The sequence below is a fragment of the Euprymna scolopes genome, chromosome 2 (genome assembly GCF_053919585.1).
Source record: "Euprymna scolopes isolate OS-2025 chromosome 2, ASM5391958v1, whole genome shotgun sequence".
Taxonomy (NCBI): Eukaryota; Metazoa; Mollusca; class Cephalopoda; order Sepiida; family Sepiolidae; genus Euprymna; species Euprymna scolopes.
Window position 1 is genome coordinate 62535931 of NC_136483.1, and position 25774 is coordinate 62561704.

The following is a 25774-nucleotide window of genomic DNA, read 5'->3' on the forward strand; positions in this document are numbered from 1 at the left end:
GATTAACCTTTGGCTTTCTTAAGGGTTCAATTGCTGTCCGATGTGTCTTGATACAATCAGTACCTGGACCCAATTTGATTCACTATGACTAAATGAAGAACTATGTCCTGTTGCAACCAGCTTGAAAAAATATTACTTTTTTTAATTCTTATATTTCAAATATTTAATTTTTGAGGCGGAGCCCAAGGATGCACCCGGCACTGATTGGGTGAAATGGAGCGTAAACAAAACGAGATTTATTGAAATATTGATACTTATGCAGAATACGAACTGCGTTATCATTGGTATATTTCGGGCAGGTTATGTAAATTGCCTTTTGGTGCTGAAACGGTTAGTTAATGTAATTACAGCAGTCAACAATTGGCAAACGATATCTTTTGTTTATTAAATATTTTTGTTAATTAAGTTGTTAGATGAAAGTACAGGATAGTTTTAAAAAAAACCTTCCTCCCATGTAAAGAATGACTTTCTATATAATCATTTTAACACGGTTTGTAAACTGCAAAAGTACCTTATTTTTTCATTGAAGTTATCACTTTTCAATTACAATAATATTTATTTTTCTTAATGTTTGACTGTTTGGCCACGGTTTTCGGTGAAAAAAAAAATGGTTTTCATTCAGTACCTTAAAAATTAGCCAACATTTTTGAAAAAGAAAAAGAAAAAAGAGAAAAAGGGTTTTTGTTTTGCATCTTCTGTCAGTTTAAGTAAACTACCCACAACATGCTGACGATAATGCAGTTCATATTCTGCATAAGTGCAAAAATAATTTTCTGTATTTTTAATCACCTCACATCATACCTGGCATTTCCTAAGAATGAATATTCCTTTTTCAAGTTCAAGATTGCATATAAAGATTTCTATTCTTAATTTTTGTAAATATTTAAAATGTTCCTTCTTTCCATGCATATTCTCAAATATATTCCTATTACATCTGATGATGAAATGATTTTTTCAGACCACAATGCAATGGTGTACCAGATAACAAAAAATAAAGTAGAAATTCAAAAAGACAAGAGTTTTCAGATACAACACAAGCACAAGACATTCATTGCCAAGCATTATTTTACATTCAAACAGATACAAATTGATTAGAGAGAGAGAGCATTGTTTTAGTTACTATCATCAATATGATTAGTGTTGCAATATTTTTGGCATAATATTACTGGGTATGGTCACACAGATTTGGACGGTTATATTTATAGCCAGTGGTGACAAGACTAAATTAGTCAGGTACCAGAATCGCTGTATAAAACATTGAGTTTCTTCAAATTTTTCATAGTTTTTCATCTTGACACAAGAAAGGAACTACGATTTGCTGATTCTGACAGGATTAATGCTACCACTTTTTTACCTGGAATTCTTTACAATTCAAAACTTCTGACTGGATTGGTGCTGCCAATTTTTGCTTGGAACAACTATATTTAATATACGCGATTGAATAATTATCTTTGAAAAAGTTATTTCTTTTGACATCCCTTTTTGGATTCCTTTTCTATTACAAGAATGGTATCCCTTCAAGAATTAGTGCTAACATCATGACTATAATCAGTATTATTACTCTTCTCAAGTTCAACAGCGGCTTTATTTATTGTTAATCAGGTAAAGCACCTCTACTTGTGTGGGGGACTGCTCAGGCATTTTTTGCAAACCAGAGTGCGTTTTTCCTAGTGTGCTGGCTTTTCAAAAACCATACCTGACCTTAACTTTAACACAGAGGTAAATAATGTGTTAAGTCGAATTTGTAACTGAGGCCTAGCATCCTCATAGTTTAACCAATCGTCACCAAACTTGGTCAAAATATCGGTTATCAGAACAAATTTATTTTAGAATATCTCGATCAAATGTTAAGAGTATGAAAGTATAAACATCACACTTAATAACTTCTGGGTTTCAGGTTTCTCAATTTTTGAGATAAGGATTAATTATTCATATCATTTGGATTCTTGGAACTATTGTTCTCATCTTGAGCGTTATTTTCACAACGTTTCGATCAATGTAGCCTCCGACCTTCTTCAGGTGTATATTGTTGAAATCTGGAATATTTTTTGTCAAACTCGAAAATCTGTACAAAATTTTGAACAGAATCTTATTTAATCCACAGAATTAGTATGTTCTCGTTCCATCAACCATGACTGGATCGAAGTCTTAAGTAATTCGCAATTGTATTTTGAGTGTCGCCCACACTGAAGAGTGAACTTTCAACCCCCAGAAGAGTGTAACTTTGAATTTTACTACTTGCAAGAACCTATGGCGTAGTGGATAAAGTACTTGGTAAATGAAGTTGTAAGTTACACTCTTTGGAGGTTGGAGGTCAAACCTCAGTGCGGGCAGCACTCAAAATGCAATTGTGAATTATTTTAGATGATAACAGAATAATCCAAATAATATGAACTATTTGTTATATAAAAATCAAGCTAATCATTGAATTAAAAAAAAAAAAAAAAACAATAACAAAGTAGAGTTAATTAATAAAGTATCATTTTGCACAGCAATATGCAAATTAGTTAACTTTACTACGGCAATGACATATACATAAGCAATATAAAAAGCTGATAGGGTGCTGTTATTGTGTAAACTTGAATTAATTTGACCTCACTGTTAGTAAGAGAAATGAATCCCAACTTTGGCATTTATTCATTTAGAGATATGAATAATAGTAGTGGTAGTATCATATATAAAAATTCTAGCTGGTATAAATTATTGGCATGTAGAACTGCTACTATGTGAGAGGGCGTAAAAATGTGCACTGTAGTTAAATATAATTTATTATACAAGAATTTATTAAAAAACAACTATTGTTAAAATTTGAAAAACTCTTGACAAACTTCAACTTCATTGAAATACTCAAAGATAGAAAGACGAACAGCAAGATTGAATAGAATGGCAGTCTATAGTGCAGAAGGAGCTGGTCACATTGTTTAGTTTGCCTCAACTTATTTCATTATGTCAAATTATTATTTTTTTAAATAGGACTTTTCAAAAGTTGCTTTTTAGTCATTTACAATATTGCATTTTTTTATTTCAATAAAAATTCAATTAATCTAACACCAATCAAAGTTTGATTCTGACTAACCAATTTTCATTTAATCTTGTTGCACTATGCTATTTGCAATAAGTCTACTTCACCATAGTTTATTTTAATAAAATCAGGAATAACTTTCTTGTAAGAGTTAGCAATCTTTATTTGCTTTAATTGAAAGAATAAATATGAAACATCAAAATATTTACAAAAAGTTGAATGTGATACATTGTGGGCAATGCCGGGTCAGTACAATTAGCATATAGTTTAATAAAAACACAAAAATAAATTTAAAAAAAAAACTTCAGGGCAATACCAAATTCGCACAGTAGTAGTAAGTTAAAGAATAAAAAATGTAAGTCACATAACGACATGAAACGTACACAGAAATATTCACAGTTTTATTAATATGGAGATTAAGCGATTTCTTAGGTATGTAAAATTGTTTTCATTTGTATATTTTAAACAGTAACTTGAAAGATAAAGTATTAAAATTTTAAATGATTTTTTTAAACCAGTTATTTTTTTCCTCCAATAATTTTTGATTTAGTTTTTCCCTTTTAATGTTGAAATAGGATTGTTTTTTTTTTTTTTTTGTATAGCGTTTTGGATGGATATAAATATATAAGAAAAATTTCCAATGAGATAAAGATATTAATTAAAATTCATTTTCCATATTGTTTGTTTTTTTCTCTCAAAATTTGTTTAACTTGCAACTCAACAATACAGGATTATTCAAAAAGAATCAACTGATTTCGTTACACAATATTTTAATAAGGAAAAATAGAAAAATTCCAGTTAAGTCAAAAGTATTTGACTTGATATCAACTTTTATTCTTGTTGATGTTGAATATGACCACAACTTGCAGTACAAGCAGCATCAATGCGATAAGAAATTCCTCTCCTCCCAGACATGGACAAGTATATCACAAGTTGATTACTGTATAAGATCATCAGCAGTGGAACATAAACACAATTTATTATGCCCCCCCACCTCCCCAACAAAAAAATATGGGGAGGCATAGTCTGTAAGATTCAAAATATAAACGCCTTCTTATTACAGGATAGATTGAGAGCTTGCAATTTGGATTTGTGGATTTTCATGGACTCTACTCAACCTACCATGGATTATCATTACTTGTTCTTTCAGAATTCGTGCTCATCTTGAACTTTTTCCTTTACACCTCTCTTAAAGCTATTCAAATCACTGTTAAAGGTTCTTAAGAAAAACTGGATTAATTGCCTTTGAAATAGATGTTGCATTATGGCAACTGAAACAGTTTTTGCAAACTCAAGAACACCTTTTGTAAAGAACTCGTCATTCTAAGAGTAAACAAACAATTGAATATTTCCAATGGAATGATGTTATTACAGCAATCCTATGATAGGCATTCAAAAGTTCCTTCAAACGGTCACTGACTTGTTCCATGAGAATGCTTGATAATCAAAGCAATGTGGCATAAAATCAGTTCATTCTTTTGAATAACCCCATATAATGTAATTTTGAATAACCCCATATAATGTAATTTTGAATAACCCCATATAATGTAATTTTGAATAACCCCATATAATGTAATTTTGAATAACCCCATATAATGTAATTTTGAATAACCCCATATAATGTAATTGCTCCTACCCTTATCATTTCATCCATGCATCTTAAGTTTTACCTACAATAGTTATGAGGTCATCTCATTATATGTGGATTTGGTGATGAGAAAACAAGATATCTGAACTTTAATAGAATTTAATTGATATAAACTCTATTCTCATTATAATTTCTTTTTCATAATTTAATACCATTTGCATATATAAAAAACTTTTTTCATATCTGCTAGGCTTCTAAGAACAAGAGCAAAGTTATTTTGTGAACTGTGGAATATAAAGTAATCAGAGAGTGCTCGATCTGAGAGGGAAAAAGATTTTTCCCCAACAAAAAATTTCACTCTTTTGATTTTATCTTTACAGTATCAAGCTATGCATTATCAGGATGTTATACATTCCAGCATTGTTACAACTAATTAACCTGCTTTTATGTTTTATGACTTGGTTATGTACAATGTTGATCTTACTAAAATGAGTACATAATCTCGGTAAGTTTGTGTCAGAACCTTTTTAAGAAAATTACCCTTTCCATTTATGCATCAATACCAAAATGTTAGCCTGAAGAGGTTTAGCTAGTTTCCAGATAGAACTGAAACATATCTGCAAATGTGCAGCCAAAAATATTTGAATACAATTTTTTTTATACTGTATATGAAATAGCAGTTTATTAGTCATTTTTTAATTGTTAAACTCATTTATTTGCTTATATAGCAACATTTCGGTCATAACAACCTTCCTAAAATATAGTATATTGAAATTTAAGAAAAAAAAAGAAAGCTAAAGTTTTTCTCTGTGTATATAATTAAAAATAAAACAAAAGAATCTCATTTTTAATTCTATCTTGTAATCCTCAGTTAATCAAAAAAGATAAAATACATCTGTTTAATAGTGTTGGAATTGAAAACAATGTTTCTTAAATTTGGGGATGAACATTGCTAATTTGTATTATGTTTTCATCTTGAATGTTATTTTCACTCAAGAAATCAGAGTTTGAGAAGATATACCTTAAGAAGGTCAGAGATTACATTGACTGAAATGTGAAAATAACACTCAAGATGAGAACAATAATCTAATTAATACAATTTGGAAATAATGTTAAACTTGTTTTTAAAAAATAAAATGACAGAATAAGTCTTCGTTAATGATTATTTTAAAGAAGAACTCATTTTTATTCCATGTTGTAATTGTGCAAGATCAACTAGCAAAAAAGGAAATAAAAGAAACGTGTCTTTATTTAATAATTTTATAATTGGATATAATTCTAGATTTGAAGATTTTTCTATTTGCATATCTACATGTATACATAGCTATTACTGAAAAAAATACAAAAATGAAAAGCAAAGCTTGTTGAATGTTGCAACTGAAGTTTGATGCTTTTGCTTCCTTAAGTTCAGAATGATAATGACTACATGCACGACCAGAGCAAAAAAAAAGAAGGCTATTAATGTTGTTGGAGGAATTCTTCCTCAGGCACAGCACACGAATTCAATGACAAATGGTTTGGCAGTTAATGTAGTAAGCACAAGAAATTTCCAGGAGGAATACATTACTATTTCCTACGTCTACTCCAAGTGAACCATTGTCAGAGTCCAACTCTGGTGTAGATCTGTCACTGCCTACAAACACATTAATAAACTCAATCAAAAAAAAATACTGAGAATAGAAAAAAAAAATGTTCAGAGGAATCAAAACAAAAAAAAAAAAGATTCTGAGAGGCTGAAAGAAGAAATGATAAAGATTTGAAGTTGGTAATGAAAAATTGTAGTTTTCCGTTTTCAAATTTTACACTTTACCTTTAATTTTGGAATACAGTTTAAAGTCCGCTATATATTTATTTAAGGGATAGCAATATGCCATTATTTTTTTGTTTTATTATATGTTAAAGTTTGGTGTCTACTGTAAATGCTCTATCACAGTATCATATGTCAATCTTGCGCCACAGTATCACGCCCATATCTTGCAGCACAGTACCACGCCCATATCTTGCAGCACAGTACCATGCCCATATCTTGCGCCACAGTATCACGCCCATATCTTGCGCCACAGTATCACGCCCATATCTTGCAGCACAGTACCATGCCCATATCTTGCAGCACAGTACCATGCCCATATCTTGCAACACAGTACCATGCCCATATCTTGCGCCACAGTACCACGCCCATATCTTGCGCCACCGTATCACACCCATATCTTGCGCCACAGTATCACACCCATATCTTGCGCCACAGTATCATTTATTATAATACTTGTTCTAATATTAATTTTTTAATCAAAGTCAACTGTTAATTTTGTAATTTATAGTTTATCAAAGTTCTATATTATCCCCAAAATATGATGGAATGTGTCAAACAAACATTATATATACGTTTATTTCTTTGTATTTACAATAATTCAAACAAAGTCTTAAACAATGGTGAATGTGACAAGTATTGGGAGTATGATCTTACAAAGTTTACTATGTTAGTAATATTCAGTTCAGTGATCTTCAAATAAGTATCATATCGAACACAGCCATCTAATGCTGATAAAGGTGACAGCTGTGCCTGGTAGCACAGTTGTTGGCATAAAAGGAAATATTCCTTTTTGATTTTGTTTTCAACTGCATTAGTTTATGCGGTTAAAGTCATAATCAATTATTTTTTCTAGTTTACTGTAGATTTTATATTGCTATAGTATGTAATATTTATGAGCGACATTTTCATAGCTTTTGTTTACTCATTAAAATGTTTTTACTTGTTTTATTAACTCAACAATTAAATAGACCTTATTCATGTCATTCATATGTACGTTAAACAAAAATGACAGTATGTTTATCCATTTATTCATCTGTTGTCAGTGGCTGATCTCTGCATTAAACAAATGCTATATTGAAATAAACAGGATCCTGTGGATGTTTTTGCTTGGTTTTAAAAGATAAAAAAAAATTATTTTCTATCATAATAAAGGATAGTCATGATTCAAGTAATTTTGCTCAACATAATATTAACTGTAACAGTCCCCTGTGTACAATTTTTTTTTTTTTTTTACTGAAAAAAAGTTTTACTTTTAAAAAGAATTTTTAAAAGAACAACTATAAAAGTACTATTTAACTCATAAAGGATGGAGTAAACCAAGAGAATTATTAGTTCTGTTCAACACAGGTGATGCCTAACTAATGCTGTGTACATCTGCTCGTTATTTTACAATTTTAATCATCAACAGAGAATGGACATGGGATGAAATGGGTTAGATTAAATTCATACATTTATTTCATACATTTATAATGCCTATTTTATATTAATTGATTCAATTCATGAAAAAAAATTACAAAAAAAAAAAAACAGTAAATAATATATTAGATTCATTAGTAGTGTAGCTCTCTAATGAAAAGAGTCTTTTCGCCAGAAATGATCATATTTAAAACAATATTTAATTTATCAAATATAAATTGAATTTTAAGTGCCTTTTCACATTCTTTTTAAATGAATATATTTATCCAAAGAATTTTCTTTTCATAGAAAAGGCTGTACTTATGTAGTATAAGGATAATATTATCGTCAGAATCATCCACATAGTTTATGAAAAACACTGAAAGGTGCCAAACCAAAGTTTTTTTGTTTTTTTTGCACACAAATGCTGACCGATTTTTTTCAATGAAAGATTTATTATTTCTGTCAGTACAAAAGTTCAATGAAAAATTACTTGAAAAATGAAAACAATATTTGTGAATAATTATTGGACAATTTTTATGAAACTTTGAAAAAATTCAAATCAAGACAAAAAAAAAATCAATCATTGTAGGGTAAGTTTCATGAATAAATATTTTTTTTGAATAACAAATAATTGATAACAAAACATTGTTGTTGTTCTTTTTAGATTTTTTTATGATTTTTTTATTCATAATAAACCAATGATAGCAAACAAATGTTTTCTATATGATTTCTTTTTAGGTTTAAGGTGCTCAGCATCTTGACACCTTTCAGCATTTTTCATAAACCAGTCTGATGATTCTAACAATAGCATGAACCTTATACTACATAAACTTATTTAAACTAAATAAAATTGTTTTCTGTTTTGTCGCTCATCTTTTAGGGTTGATTGTTGCTGACGCAAACTGAAAACCTGTGTGTGCCTAATTAGAATCTAGTTCATTTCACTCAAACACTTTTATCAAACCAATACTTGACCTTGTGTCTAACCTCCTGAAAAGGAGGTAAATAAATACTCATTGTCTCAAATCCTCTTGTAATATTGTTCATCGTTCAACTGAAAATATTTTGTACCTTTATTCTCGATTTTTTTAAATTCTATATTTGTTTATAATTATAATTATATATATATATATATATATATATATATATATATATATATATACAGTATATCACAAAAGTGAGTACACCTCTTAGATTTCTTCAAATATTTAAGTATATCACTTCATGGGACAACACTTGTCAGTGGTTTTTCTTTGCATTAAACAAATGCTATATTGGAATCAACAGGATTCTGTGGATGTTTTTGCTTGGTTTTAAAAGAAAAAAAAAGCATGATTCTTATACTACATAAACTTATTTAAACTAAATAAAGTTTTGTTTCATGTTTTGTTAATTTATTTGATGAAATTATCATATTTTGTGTTGTTTAGTTACTTAAACCATTTTTAAATGTTTTGCAGTAAAATAGGAATTACTTGGTTAATGAGTCCCCCCATCTCTCTGTGCTTAGAGGCTACCTTCATACCTAACACTGCATTAGTCCCATGGGGTGTTTCGTTACCTCAATTTTGCTCAAGTGCTCATAGTTCCTAGTTGGTAACTGATTTCTTTCCATCCCTCCCAGTCCTCTCCTGACTCTATGAGATTTTAGCACACATGGTGTGGCACAGTTATATCTTAGTTTTCTTTGGGGTGAATCAGATTGGAAGTTAATGTTTATGTAATGAACTTATATTCATTTTTCTTGCTATTTCTGGAAACATTTTGTGTTCAGCATACATATTAAAAAATAACAATGTATCCTGTGGGTATTTTTAAATAAATGTGATCTAAATCTAAGATTTTTAAAAAAAATTATTAGTTTTATAATTCATTTTATTGTATTATTTTATATTAATATCCACAGGCTACAGGTGATTCAAACTGTTTAACAGGAATTGTAGATATGTCCTGAACCAGCAGGATAACTATATTTTGCAAAATAATAGCACTATAAACATTTTTGTATTTGTGTGTATAAACACCCCATCGGACTAACCATGTTTGGAACACCCAGGTAACTACTTTCATACTTAAAGTAGTTACTGAATATGGCAAGAGATTGTATAGTCTTAACATCAATTCATACAACCCTACAAACTAATTTCTCATTCAAATTATTTGGATTATTATTCTCTCTTTTTTTTTTTTAAATATATATTCAGAGTTTAGGCAAGTGTACCTTCCGACCTTTTTCAGGTGCAGTTTTTTCAAACTCATAAATCTGCACAAAATTTTGAACTGAACTCTTTATTTAATCAACAGAGGTCGATTATTCTTGTTCTGCCAACCATAAACGAGTATAAGTGCTAATTTCTGTTAGTCCTCATAAACTAAATACAGGATCCAATTTAAAATTCCCAGTTCTCAAGTTTAAAATGATCCACTTAGAGATAGTTGAAAGTTACATTGGCTGAAACCTTATGTCATATTGGCAATGTTTTGGTAAATTTAAAATAAAATCCAGAATGTTACAAAAAAAATAAAATCTAAAACAAAAAAATAAAATCCAGAATCTATGACAATAGATACTAATTTATAATCGTCAAAAAAAAAAAAAAAAATAAAATAAAATAAATAAAATCATTTTTGTGAAAGTAAAATAAAATGAATATAGACACGTATAATGCTATTAAAGAAAAAAAAAAAGTGAATACATTTTTTGGTTATAACAAGTAGTCAAAGTATAATTTTTTTTAACTAAATATAACAAAAATCGGTTATAATTCAATTACTCCCATTTGATAGTTGACGTATAATCAATACATTTTTAAAAGTTTACTGGTTTCTTATTCATTGTTATATATAAACAAAATAGAAAAACAAGAGAGAAAAACAAAAACAAAAAAGAACCACAAATAATACAGTTCTGAATTTTTTAGATGAGGGCTGATCATTTTTATTATTTGTTTGGATCGGACTATTGTTTTCATTTTGAGTGTTATTTGTGCAACGTTTTGGTCAATGTAGCCTTCAGCCTTCGTCAAGCATGTTGGTCGCCATCTTGGAAAAACAACCCCAAGAATACAAAACTATGAATGGAGCCAGTAACTCTTCTTTTTTCAAGATGGTGACCAACATGCCTGACGAAGGTCGAAGGCTACATCAAACGAAATGTTGCACAAATAACACGCAAGATGAGAACAATAGTCCAATCAGACCAAATAATATAAAAAAATAAAAAATACTTATAAAGTACTAGCAGGGCTACCTGGCATTATCTGGGGCAAAGGTGTAACATCTTTCTATTAAAAACTATATCTTCTCTATCTTTCTTCTATTCCCCTCCTCACTCGATTTTTTCCTACCTCTTCTTTCTTCCCCATCCAGCCTAATCGTCTCTGTTGACACACACACAACTCTTAAGGGAATTAATTCCTTGAGTAAAAAAAAAAAATAGGAGTTAGTCCTCTTTAGCTAGTGCATAATCTAGCTGAAAAACTACCCCTTGCTGACGAAATTTACATCAATTTATCATAAATTTTAAATATTATTCATCCATGGCAATAATAATCAAGAAGATACGAACTTTGTGGGTATTTGTTTCGTAGTTTCTGTTTTTTTAGTTTTAGCCAGACATACAAACATACAGACAACTGCCATTTATATTATAGATGGCAGAATTTGTGCTTAGATATAACATCAAAATATGCACACATATCAAACCTTCCTAATACTCAGATATAATGAAAGATGGACTTACTAAATACTAGCAAGGATACCCGACATTGTCCGAGATTGAATGAGGATCAACAAATGTTCCACCCTCCATATCAAAATCGGTGAAATCCCCCATTTTTAATTAGATCGATTGATTGCCTGCTCTAGTTAGGGACCCCCACCTCCTTGTGTACCGGAAGGAAACTGCACATGCCTCTCTGCAGTGACTTAGTCCACAATACATTGCACTGTAGAGAATCTACTGTTGATTTTATAAAATTATCTGCAAATAATGGCTTCACAACTGAGCCATGATACTTGACTTGTGCATTTTAAACAATGCAAAAGTCAAGTATCAGGGTTTAATTGTGCTCTAAATAGAAACATTCATTTTGAACATGCCTGTCTGATCAAAGAACCAATTTTTCATTTTATGAAATTATTTTTACGTAATCACTCAAAGTTAAACGTACAAAAATAAAGTATCATAGTTCAACTGCATTCTAAAAAGAAACATTAGTTTCGAATGCGCCCCTATCTTATAAAAGAATCTACAGTTGATTTTATAAGCTGGGTTTTTCTGCTTGTATGCTGATAAAACTTCTCAAATGCACTTGTGATGTTGGGTTGGATAAAAGTGGTCATTTTTCTCAAAATCGGATTTCCTTCTTTAATCAGATTTTTTTCGATTATCGATATTTATCAGACACATTCCAATACAAAACCTAAAACACATCAAGTACTTCCGTCTGAAATTTCTAAGAAAAATTGGCCCAGCTGTTTCAGACTCTATAGGGAAAAAAACTCACAAAGTTCCTCTTATATAATAGTAAATTTGCTAAGATCTTATCCCTAAAGCATGTCAGCATTAAAACGAGTCTGAACAGAGGAAAGACTTACAGCATGTCAACAGAACTGGTCTTATAAATTTATGTTTTTTTGTTGTTTTTTTTTATGTGTATACACAGTGTGAGTGGAGGCGTCTGAATAATCAACAGTACACTTAAGTTAGCCTTGTCACTGCACTGTAGATATCCCTTTTTTTTCCATTTTTTTCATTTTCTTTCTTTGAAGATTGTAATGCTGGATATGGGGTAGCCAAACCAGCTGCCAACATTTCCCTGCTTTTTATCGAAACCAACCGAGAGCTCTTTTTAGTATCCTTGCTGTTCCCTTAAGTGCAATTGTCTGGATCTCTTTTGCACTTGGTTCACCCGGAATATTAGTTAGGTAGGACTTCAACGCCCATGTGGCATATATGATCACACGATATGTGAATAAATATGACCATTTTGTTAGTCCTGGCAATAAAGTTGTGCTAAATGCTCAGGTTTTTATATTTCTCCCATATTTTAAGTCTTTTCTTATTAGAACTAACTTCCTTATCTCATTATTTATCATTATGAATCATCCAAGTTATTACCATTTTAACAATGTTAATATTATTCACCGTTTATTTTACAATGTTAAGTATTTTCAGTGAAAAAAAAGTCATTAGTAGTCTCCCTTGTGTACATTCTTATTATTTTAACTTTACAAAGTCAAAACTTATTGAAATAAAAAATATGGCACACGTACGGAAGTGGTACCCCCCCCCCGTATTCTTTTTATTTTCATTTTTTTTCAGCAGATTATTATCAAATGGTCACTCTGCCAGACTATAAAAAAATTCAATATTTAACATTTTTAAAGGGGTGCTCTGTTTCTAATACAACATTCTAGTAAATCAATTCTCCGTTTTGGAAGCATCAACTTTTTTTTTAGCTAAATTTCATGAATTTAGCCTTTTTTAAAAGCAGTTTGACCTCAAAAAGGTTAAAACAGGCTTAATTTGCGAAATTTAGCTGAAAAAAAACTTGATGCTTCCAAAATGGGAGATTGATTTACTAGAATATTGTATTAGAAATGAAGCACCCATTAAAAAAATGTTCAATATTTAATTGTTTTTTGTATTTTTTGGATAATCTTGTAGATTAGTGACCACTGGATAATATTCTACTATAAAAATAAGATGAAAATAAAAATTACAGAGGTGGGGTGGGAGTACCGTTTCCATTCTTGCACCAAAAATACAAATAAAATAGAAATGATCTTAAACTATAATTAGAAACAATGAGTTCATGAAAGCGAAACTGAAGCGAACATCAATTAGATTTGAAGAAAAGAAACAACGGCAAAAAAATGTCAAAACACAAACATGCGGATTTTATTGGTATTTATTTGCTTCCTCAAGAAAGCTAAATGTGACAAAATCCGCCCTTGAAAAAAAATCTGTACCATCAGTAAATCTTTAATAAAATAAAAATAAAATAAAATTAAAAAAACAGCAAAAAAATTGAAAATAAAGCAAAAATCACTGCAATTTGGAAGTAAGTTTTGTTTTTATATACTAAAAAGTGGCATGATTTTACAAATTCACAATTTTACCCACATTAGAAAATCTTTAAGTAAACTTTGTATGAAATAAATGTTTATGGTTTTAGTTGGATTTAAAAAAAAAAAAAAAAAATGCTCAATCTTAATTCAACATTTAAAAGCCAAAATATGCATTTCATCTTAAAAAAATTGAGTCAATAAATATTTTAAATCTCACATGCCCCCTCTCCATCTCCAAGCAATTTGCAGAGCAGGATGAAACTGAAGGCAAAATATTGCCAAACCAGTAAATTTTCAAAAAATCTACGTATACTAAGCTTTATATATATATATATATACATATATATATATACATACATACTAGCATGGGCGCCCGGCGTTGCCCGGGTGTTTGGAGGTGTATGTTAAACAAAAAAAAAAAAGTGGTAGTAGGAAGACAGGCTCGAACCCGTACCGCAAAGGAGGAAAAGAACGGGAGAAAAACGTGACATCTTTGCTGTTACAACCACCGCCAAACCGGAAGTGACATAGGTTTAAATTAAGGCTAGACAATCGAAAAGAGGGAATGGCTTACGAAAATATTGGCGAAAAAAGCGACCCCTCCCTGTAGAAAAGTGCCCAGTTGAGGGTGAAGAAATTAATGTTTTTAGCTAATTTTTCAGTATTTGTTGTCTGAAGGGTCGAGCTTCAAAACGATACTGATCTTCTGAAATCTGTCGCCTATGTCGAAAGTTTTAGACAGACATGCAAACATACATACATACATACATTTATATATTGGTAGCTCAAATTTTCGACCCAAACTGATTAAAAAGCTTGTCTTATCTCTGAATACACTTTATGTAAAATTTCAAATGTTTAGACCAGAAATTGCCTGAGTAATTTTATAGCGACCGCAGAGGTCAAATTTTAAAAAACTTTGACCCCTATTATGACCTCTTAACATTTGTTTTGGGCTCAAATCAAGTTATTAAAAGTTAGATCCATGTTCAAGGAATCTGTATCTAAAATTTCAATTGTTTATACCCAAAATTGCCGGAGGAGTTTGGTAGAGTTCGCAAAGGTCAAATTGTTGAACTTTGACCCCTTAACAGCCAAATTTTTGGCCGAAAACGGATTACAAAAATTTTCCCAAATCTCAATATCCTGTATATCAAATTTTGAGTCTATAGCCTGAAAATTACAGAGTTTTGTGTAGGGAAATGTACACAGACAGACACACACACATTTTCACAGATATATATATATATATATATATATATATATATATATATATATATATATATATATATATAGCAGAACTGGTGCTCAATACTATTGCAGAGCATATATATATATTTTTTAAATAAAATATATATATATATATATATATATTTATTTATATAACTGTCAGATATGTGAACACACAAGGGTATAATCAAAGAACAATTAGTATAAATGTTGTCCATAGAAAACATAAAAATGAACGAAACAAAGGCAAAAGACCCCACACACACACAAATTCTTAAATATATTCAACGTCCAGATATTCATAAAACGTTTCAGATTCATTTTATATAAAAAACATGATTAAATTTAAAAAAAAAAAAAAAAAAAAAAAAAAAAAAAATTACATTAACACCTACAATTTTCATACTATTGTTTTCGGTAAAGCAATTTTCTTAAATGTGAAGAAATTCATAATTTTGAGTTGTGAAACTTGAAGCAACTAAATCGAGAAGTAATTCTTACGAAAGCTAAAAAGTGAATGGCTCTAATTGTTACACTCTTTCTTTCTCCAGTTCGTTGAAGTTCACTTTCGTCATCACTTTCGTCATCACTTTCAAAAGAAAAGGAAATTTTCATAGGAACATGTGAACTCAAAGTATTTTCATCCATTTTTAACGTTGATAGGGATCACTTCTCAATTCAGTCACCACAAACTCACACTTTATATTTCTTATATCTTTAAGCACAAAAATTTGATTTTACATTGCCAATGATGTAACAATAGATGTAATAGTTAGATGTAAACATTGGAATTGCTTTATACACTTACAAAAATACACATACAATCTTTAATATAATGCTTCAAAATCAAAGCGACTATGTATATAGTGACTATATGCAAGAATAAACTTGCATATACAGCAGACAACATTTCTGACTGTGACCACACAATCATATTCAACTGATTAAAATAATCCCAATTTTTACTTCAGTTAAAAACTTTAAAAAATAGTTTGTTCCATTTAAGATTTTCCAATTTTGATGACTGTTAAACAAGAGGAGATAACTCTGCATTTGACTATTCATGAATAATGTACATGTTTGGTTTGGTTGTTTTGCAGAAGAAAATTAACGATTTTGGCTTTGCAGAACATTGAGTTTGCAAAGGGGAAAAAAAAGCAAAACAATAACATCAATGTTTGCTGCATTTAAGTCAGGATGCCGATATCTGCAGACAGCCTGATCCGATAGGACCAGAGTCTATAATGATGTTTATATTCACTAAGTCACCACAAACCACACACTTTATATATTTCTTATATTTTTAGGCACAAGAATTTGATTTTACATTGTCTGTGATATGAGTTATATTGAAACAAAGTATGTAGCATAATTATGTTGAAACATTGGTTTCTGTTAGATCACCAAAGTTAAGTAATGCCAAGCCTAGTCAGTACTAAAATGGGTGACCATTTGGGGATTCCAGATGCTGTATGTGCTCTCTGCTTATCTCGGCATTGATTCCAATTGTCTAGCATTTTTTCTTGCCATTGAACTTAAGCAGAGCCGATTCAGGAAAGATGTGGTTGGGAGTGCGCAACCCTTGCCTCACAATTACTCATGCAGCTACCCCTACAGGGGTTATTCATTGTCTCTTGAGACTAAATGTAAGCATCGATTCATTAAGTAACTCAAGAGAGTAAGGATTTTAATTTTTGTCTAAATAAAATAATGTACAAGAAAAAAAACAAAAACTGAGATTGTTTTCACACACACACTTGCATTCAGTCATTGTAAGCATTATATAAGTTTCAAGAAATCTTTGTACAAAATTATATTTTAATGGCATCCTTAAATAATTGACGTCTTCTAAAGTTGCCTCTTATGAACATCATGTTTTTCGTTTAACTTGACTAAGTATACGGAAATGTTATCTTATATCGTCTGGGATAATAGTATCTTCTGCTTATATTAATTCTAAAAATATGAATTTTTAATTGTTATGATTCCTTAAACAAAAAAAACAACATTGTAGAAGTAAAAACTTAAATAAAAAATAGAAAAACTGCTGAGAATAGACAAGATAAAAAGTAGACGTATTATTCCTAATATCACCAAAAAAGACTATTTGTTTTTTCTTTATATTTAAAATTTTATTTTACCTTAAATAAATGAAAGGGCAGTAAGAATTTTTAAAATATCTAGAATTGGAAAATATGCATAATAATCCAACAGAAAAACCAAAAGAAAACGGTTCTTGTCCAGAATTTCCCCTATATTAAAAAACAAAAATAAAGAAAAATCTGTACGATGTACTTGTAACAAACTGAAAATATATTCCAAAAATTATCAAAATTAATCAAGTAATTTCATTTTTAAAAGAAAATGGAAATTTGTAGGCATTACAAATCTCAAGTTTAGATTGCTGTTGAGTTATTTCCCTTTTGTTTTGTTTTTTAAATAGATTATTGAAGCGTATTTTAGTTTCTGTTTGTTATCACACTTTTTCTTCTTTAATAACAAATGTTGTAACTATACATAAAAAATACCTCAATAATTAATAATAATGACATTGTGCTTACTATTATTCAAATGTTTAATAAAATTATGTATCCACAAAAATCATTTTATATAAAATTACTTGATCAATTTACATGATTTTTAGGATATGATATTTTTATTTAATCACTGGCATGTACATCATACAGATTTTTCTTTATTTTTGTTTTTTAATATAGGAGAAAATTCTGGACAAGAACCCAGAAAACAATTTAAAACTACAGAAACTTTTCCATTACCTGAGAACCACTAAGAAATAATAAAAAAAAAAGAGTCAATAAAAATGGGTTCACTTCAGTAAAATGTCTCCGAAGATATTGTTTAGCTAATATTGTTAATAGGAGATGGATTGATTAGATATTTTAAAGTTCGTGTTCATCAGCATTAGAATAAACTGATTTTCAGTGTTTTTTTTTTTGTAAACCTCAAACATGTGCATGCAAAGAAAGTTGGAATAGAAATGGTGAATACTGACACCAAGCGACTTCTAACTTGTACCGAATTTTAGAGCAATTAGTTCTAAAGATCTAATAAAAAGCACTGGAAAAGTTTGCTTTTCTTTTAAAATAATATTTTTTACTTTTTCTACACACATTTTAGAGAATACTATACATAAAAATAGACATCATACCTAATTGTATATGAATAGATAAATGTATAGTTTTTAAATCATTTGTAATTCTCTAATTCTTATGATCAAGCACTTTCAATGCTTTTCAACATAGCCTGATAACTATAAATAGATGTATGCATTTTTTTTAAGATTACAATTATTTTCAAATCATATTCCAAGTAATGTATATACACAATGGTATTCAAGTCATTTACAGCAATTTCCAGACTGTTTATTTTCAATTATTTAAAATAAATTGTTTAAACATTATTTTTTAAAAACTGAATTTGGCAAAATCCACATTATTAGTGTGTACAGTGGTTATTCATGGCTGAAGTAGCAATCGAAATACCAATTTTCACAAGTTCAATCTTTATAATTTCAAAGATATATACATTTATACAAAAATGTTAAAAAAAAACAAAAAAAAACTAGGATTTCCAGTGCTTCTTATTAGACGATCTCTAAAGTTCATTACTAAAATATTACTGCAATTTAAAAAAGAAAATTTTAGTTTCATACTAATATCAGATTTTCTTTGCATGAGCATAGTTGATATTAAAAAAAAAAAAATTGAAAAATCAATCTACCCTAATTAAAAGTTAAATCAAAAATATAAAACAAGATTTTAATTTGAAACATTATCCAATTATTTTTATTTATTTATTATTATATATATATTTTTTTTTTGAAGACTGCAGTGGCTGAACCTTCTGGCTAAAGCTGTTCTTTCAAAGCTTTTAAAAAAACAGACTTAACTCGAAAAAAAAAAATAAAATAAAAAAATAAATCGAATAGCTTCCTCTTGACCGGTGAGAATGAATTCATGCTTTATAAGAGTGTTTTCCCCTGATCTGATAGGTGATCACTACCAGTGTTTAATGAAAAGATAAATTTTTTTTCTCTGAAAGTTTCTACTATGTTGCATAAACAATGATTCCAGTATGTCAAAACACCAGGATTCCTAAATGAAATAAATATTCAAATAACATCTTGTTTTTTTTTTTAGGAGGGTAAAATACTTCCTTGTAGGTAGATCCCAAATTCTCAGGGTGGCACAGAGTGATTCACACCTTTCACCCAAATGTCACTCATAGAATTATTAATAAATTCGCAATCTAACCATATTTGGTACAAATAGATTTCAGTCTACGCCTGACTTGTCCATCAAGTCTTAGTCATGAATGTTCAACAGTCTTTATTTTGTTGGCATTTAAGGATAAGCACACTTTGGTTGGATACAACATGCAAAATTTTAATAACAATCCCATGCATCCATTTTCTTTGTTTTTTTAAAGTGTCACTCTGTAGAATAATATAGTCGCCATCTTTTCCAAGACCAACATGTTTGCCGAAGAGTACATTGACTGAAACGTTGCATAAATAAGACTCAAGATGAGAACAATAGTCTAATCAAAACAAGTAATACTAACAATTAACCCTCATCTCAACAATTCAGAACTGTAATGTGCGAATATGCTATTAAAATAAAATAAAAAATTGAGCAGATATACTTTTGGGGGTGGGGTGGAGGTGGGTATTCAATTTTAGGTATCTATTCTCTTAATATCTATTTTTGAAATGGAGCATTTTTATTTACATTAGACATATTTTGTACTGCTGTCCATATCTTGGTGAAGCGATATTCTAGAGTGAATTCTATCAAGAGATGGAGAGTTCAATCCTTGGCGAAAAAATCTAAAGAAACAATTGATACCATATATTCCAAAGATGTAAAACACAAAATGGTAAATACACATTTGGAAGCTTTGCATATTCTAATTTGATATAACTGGCTATAGGAAAACAAAATACTATAAAATTCATTTGTTCGGTGTTAGTAGAGAATAAATTAATGTTAGAAAATTAAAAAATTACTTTCATTCTTAGTAATAGTTGTCTGAAAAACAAAACTGAAACTAGGTCAAACAGCCAGCTGTTCATTACTTTTTCTTTCTATTATATGCAGTTGCAATGGTTTACATGAGAGAGAGAGAGAGAGAGAGAGAGAGAGAGAGAGAGAGAGAGAGAGAGAGAGAGAGAGAGGTGTTGAAAAAGTAAAATGACCTAGAAAGTTTTAAAAGGAAAATGTTTCTTAAATTTTCTATTTTCTTATCCATTGTCCAGAGAAATGCCAGACAGTCCTGCTAATCAAGAATAATTGAAGGAAATATTTATCAATATCCTTTTGAAGAAACTGTCCAAGATTCATATTGTTTTAAGGTATTTCAGATGGTGAGTAATTGCTGATCACTACAAGTGTGTAGTGAAAATTTCATTTTTTAGAAGCCACCCTTAATCATAATATCTCTGCAAAAGTAGCTAAATCTAAACACTACATAGTAGTACAACTACCAATAATTTTAAATAAAAATATTTTTAATTTTTTGGGATTACAGATAAATCAAAAATTAAAATTAAGAAAAAAAAATTAATTTTTAAAATGAAAAAATAATTTGTTTTGGTAATTTTTTTAAAATTAAATTTCTTTCTTTTTCTTTAACTTAAATTGTTTTTTTTTTTATATAACTCGAAAAAAATTTTAAATAAAAATTTTTTTAAAAATAAAAATAAATTCAAACCTTAATGGCTCTCAGATAACAAAAAAAATTCTGGAAAACAGTTTTTAGTAATGTTACTAAAAGAAACAGTTGGCAGCTCCAAGAATTTGTAAAAAAAAAAAAAAAAAAAAGGAAGGAAGGAAGGAAGATGGGGTAGAGCAAGATAAATTAAGGAGGAGGAAGAAGAAGAAAAGGAAGAACGTGAAGACAAAATCCAACTAAAAATTCTACAAACAAAAAAATAAAATCAGCAATAAAATTATTTTTTAAAATGCATAAATTTTTGGGGAAAAACGAAACAAAAACGAGCGATTGTGTGGTCCCACCAGAATGAGTTCTGCTTATCTGGGTGGTGCCTGGCTCCCAAGTAATACAGAAAACATGGAGGATATCCTGCATATGTTGTACTAGCCCACTTGAACAATGCCTATAAGATGAGGGCGTGCCCACAGATATACTCTCACATCCCCCCGAGGTCAACGTGAGGTATTTCGACGGATAGATGCGTGATTTTCGAGCTGCAAATCAGAATAGAAGGAATAAAACATGACATGGACTTTTTTTTTTGTTAAATTTTAAATTTTATGAATAAAATTCAAAAGTAGACCTCCTTGTGGCAGCTACTTCCTTGTGAAATACAAGGAATGAATAACAAAAAATATTCAGTCGAATGTGCAAGAAGAATATGCAAGTTCAATTCTATTTAAAGAAATAAATTATAATTTAAAAATTAGAAACCAAAAAAAAATTGATCAAGACTTTTGGCACTTGCCTTCCCCCCATTATGACAAAAGAGAATCTGTATTATGTACCAACGATGAAAAGAAACTATTGTACATAAAAAAAAAAATCACAACTTGATCAAGTGGTTTTATTTTTATAAAGAAAATCATTTTTAAGTAATTTTAAGTTTTTTCAATACCCCTTCCTTCCTATATTAAGAATGTCTTTCTAAAATCTCGATTTGGAGTTATCTCTCTTGTTCCTTTAGACTTGTCAAAATAGCATCACAAGATTGTTGCTCATAGTTTAACCATAAAATTTGATTTTCTTATTTAAAAGTAAAACTACTTGATCAATTTATGTGATTTTTGGAATACAATATTTTCTTTCTGTCATAGGTGCATACATCATACACATTTTTCTTTTGTTTCTATAAAGAGGGAAATTCTGGACAAGCACAAGACTTTTCATAGCAAAAACTGAAAGCTTTAATTAATGTCAGATCATTTTCTAAAAATTGAAAATCTTTTTTTCTTTTTTTAAGAACTTTTAATTATTTTGACCTTCATATCCACCTCAATATAAATGATTTAAAAAGAAATAATTTTAGCTTTTATAGAAAGAAAGTTCAGTTGTTTATTAAAACTATATATATATATATATATATATATATATATATATGCACACAAAAATTAATAAATAAAAACTGTGGCGCATTTGAATGTCAAATTAGTGTAAATAAAACTTGAAAATGCTCTCCATTAAACAAAGAGTATGATAAATAGAGTATGATCTAAATTACAAAAACCTCTTACAATTTTTTCTTATTAATATATAACTGATTGTATTTATCCAATGATGTTAGGGTAGAGAATAATAGAAACATTTTAAATATATTAATGTTTACAATTTTTTCTTACTTTTTTTTTTTTTTTTTAAATACTTAAAGTTTAGAATTAGTTGTACTTTCCCCTTATTTTATTTCAATGAATATTTAATTAATAGTTAAGCAAAAAATTAATGAAAAAAATTTATCAATGTTACATATGAGAAAAATACAATTTCAAATACCCATGCTTTTTGTAATGCCATAAAAATTGTATAATAAAAACTACTTTTTATATATATTTTTAGTTCACTTGACATTAAAAACGATATATTTATAGTTTTGTATGTAAAGAATTACTCCTAAACTAATTAACTGATCATCATGAATATCAGAATGCAGCTGTAAGGCAAAATGGGTCCAAATGTGGGCTATATTTAGTTTAATTTATACAAAGAGGGTAAAAAAAGGAGTGTTGAGAAATCATTTTTACTATTATTAATTTTAATGTGTGCATATATACACACACACACATATATAAATTAAGGTTCTTAGCAAATTTTTATTAGTAGACTTATTAACTGGTATGTACTGCATCCAACAGTGCTCAATACTATAAGTAGAGCAGTAATAAGAATGCATATGATTTACATCAACATGGTTTTGATTCAAGATTGTTTAGTTATTTACCTCGAAAACTGAGCAAACATGTAAAAGTATTCAAAACCCAAATTTAAATAACGAGAGATATGGACACATTTTTTTTTTTTAAACAGTGTAGGATTACTTATAGAAATTTTTAAAATCATACATTTTATTTTAAAAATAAAATAGAATTTATTCGTTTATTTGAGGCTTCCAGAATAAAATATTCTTTTTCAATGAATTATTTTTCTCTTTTTTTTTTTCATGCTGTTCATGTAAGATAATATTCAAACTAGTGGTGTGAAGCAAAGTCAAATGATGTTTCACTCAAAAAACATTGTTTTCTTAAATTATTAATTAACTATTTTAATTATTAATTAACAATTTTTAACAAAAGTGCAGGGCAATGTTTGAGATTTTTAGACATCCAACAAAAAATAGATTGCTATAGAATATAGTTTGTGATTAGCAGATTCTCACATACAGAAGGCAGACATAAGCTTTCTCATAAAGGAGATTACTGGCTCCCTTTAGCTTAAACACGGCTCTATGGACAAATTTATCTTGGACCTTTCACAACAAAATATTTTCATTTACTAGCCAAATAGGAAAGTTACAAGCCAAACCCACATGGTTTCTGAAATATGACATTTTTGGTCTGTGACAAGTATGTACATCATAAAAATATTTCTGTATTTTTTTTTAATAAGTGAAATTCTAAATATTCACTGAATTTTATGTTGAGACGTGAAGGTATAAACCTTTAAATTTCTTCAGATTTTTTAAAATAGCCTTTGTTAAAAAACACAAAAAAAAGAGTATATTGTTCTAATACATTTTTATTGTTTAAATAATTTGATTTTGCTCATTTTATTTAAAAAAAAAAAAAAGACATTTTTCACTCAGTAATGAGCTTTGGAAGATTCTCAGTGAAAAAAATCACAATCACCAAAAAATAAGCATTTTAATATTTCTAGTCCCCACTTTGAAAACACACTTGTAAATGCAATTACTTCACTCGCAACGTAAAGTCCCGATAAGAAAAGAGCACTTCACATAACCAATAATGCAAATATATCAGCATTATAGATTTTTTTTTGTGGCAATAACTGGTAGAATAGGCATAGCTGAGAAAGTGATTGGGTCTTGAATCTCAACATGAGAACCAACTGATTCTAGTCATATGGATACAATTTAGATGAACACACCCATGTATATATTATTATCGAGTTTATGTAAGAAATATTTTTTAAGGTAATATCATAAAAACTGTTTTGAATAACAAGCTCAATGAATTTATTCACCAAAATAAAAATAGTAATTTATCTATATATCTATAAAAATGAACGTGTCTGTGTGTGTGTGTACATTTCCCTACGCAATAACTCTGTCAATTTTAAGTCTACAGACTCGAAATTTGATATACAGGGTATTGAGATTTGGGAAAATCTTTGTAATCCATTTTCGGACAGAAATTTGGCTGTTAAGGGGTCAAAGTTAAGTGATTTGACCTTTGAGAACTCTACCAAACTCCTCCGACAAATTTGGGTATAAACAATTGAAATTTTAGATATAGGTTATTTGGACATGGATCAAACTTTTTAATTTGATTTGAGCCCAAAACAATAAATGTTAAGGGGTCCAAATTGGGGTCAAAGTTAGAAAAATTTGACCTCTGCGGTCTCTACCAAATTACTCAGCCAATTTTTGGGCTAAACATTTGAAATTTAACATAAAGTGTATTCAGACATAGGGAAAGCTTTTTAATCAGTTTTTGCCCAAAAATTTGACTGCCAAGGAATACGTTCAAAAGATTTGACCTTTGCAGTCTCTAGCAAACTATTCAGCCAATTTTGGATCTAAACACTTAAAATTTTAAATGTAGGTTACCTGGACAAGAGTCAAACTTTTTAATATATATATATATATACATATGCACATAAAGTTATGAACAGTACATAGGGCTTGAGCACAGCCAGGCTGAACTGCTAATATAAAATAAATCAAAAAAATTTTTTTTAAATTATGATTGCGGACAGATTCTTTCCTTTGGTTATTGAGATGCAACCAACCAGTATATATAGAAGAGAGTCAGAGTTGTGTTTTCCATGCCATATACAAGCATGTTATTCATAACAATTTGAATGACATAAGAGATACCTCAAAAAATATTTTTTATAAACTCAGGAATATAGTGTGTATGTATGTATGTATGTATGAATTCTGATGATGCTAGTTGGATTTTTCCTCTCTTTGAGGATTTTCCTCTAGTTGAAACAATTTGTAAACTCATTCTGGACTCACAGTAATAAATTTCCTATATATATATATATATATATATATATATATATGTCAGGTCATGTCATATGCTACTGGTACCATGTAACCCAGTACTACCTGCCTCATGGTCGGGTCACCGGCGACTAAACTGGTTCCCCCACCAGACTTGTTTGGTGAGGAGGGCGGCTAGTCTCCCTGAAGGATTAAAAACAAGACCTTCCAAAGGGCGAATGAACTCTTTTTCTGGGTCAACGGCCAACTAGCACCGTGTATATTTGTGTGTGTGTATATTTGTGTGTGTGTATATGTGTATTGGGGTGGAGAGGGCTCCCGTAAGCCGTGGTGAAGGCAACCTTTCTAGGAGAAGCAAATCTCTGATTTAAAAAACCATAAAGCGGAAGACCAGTACCCGCATTAAGCTGGTCTGCAGTTTAATTTGTTGCTGGCTATCTTGCTCTTGCTTGT

The 25774-nt window shown here is 29.5% G+C and overlaps 1 protein-coding gene across 8 annotated transcripts in view; it reads right to left on the reverse strand.

Annotated features, from left to right (window-relative positions):
• LOC145291555 (protein kinase C iota type-like) overlaps positions 1–25774 on the reverse strand; it is a 355461-nt gene that overhangs the window by 47724 nt on the left and 281963 nt on the right. The window contains exon 19 of one of the 8 annotated variants that reach the window (XM_080137619.1): positions 19268–21353. The exons of the other annotated variants lie outside the window; for them this stretch is intronic. Within the exon in view, the coding sequence (XP_079993745.1) occupies positions 21004–21353 (350 nt within the window). The 3' untranslated portion in view covers positions 19268–21003. Of the gene's footprint in view, positions 1–19267; positions 21354–25774 lie in introns of those variants that run through there. 8 annotated transcript variants of the gene reach the window in all.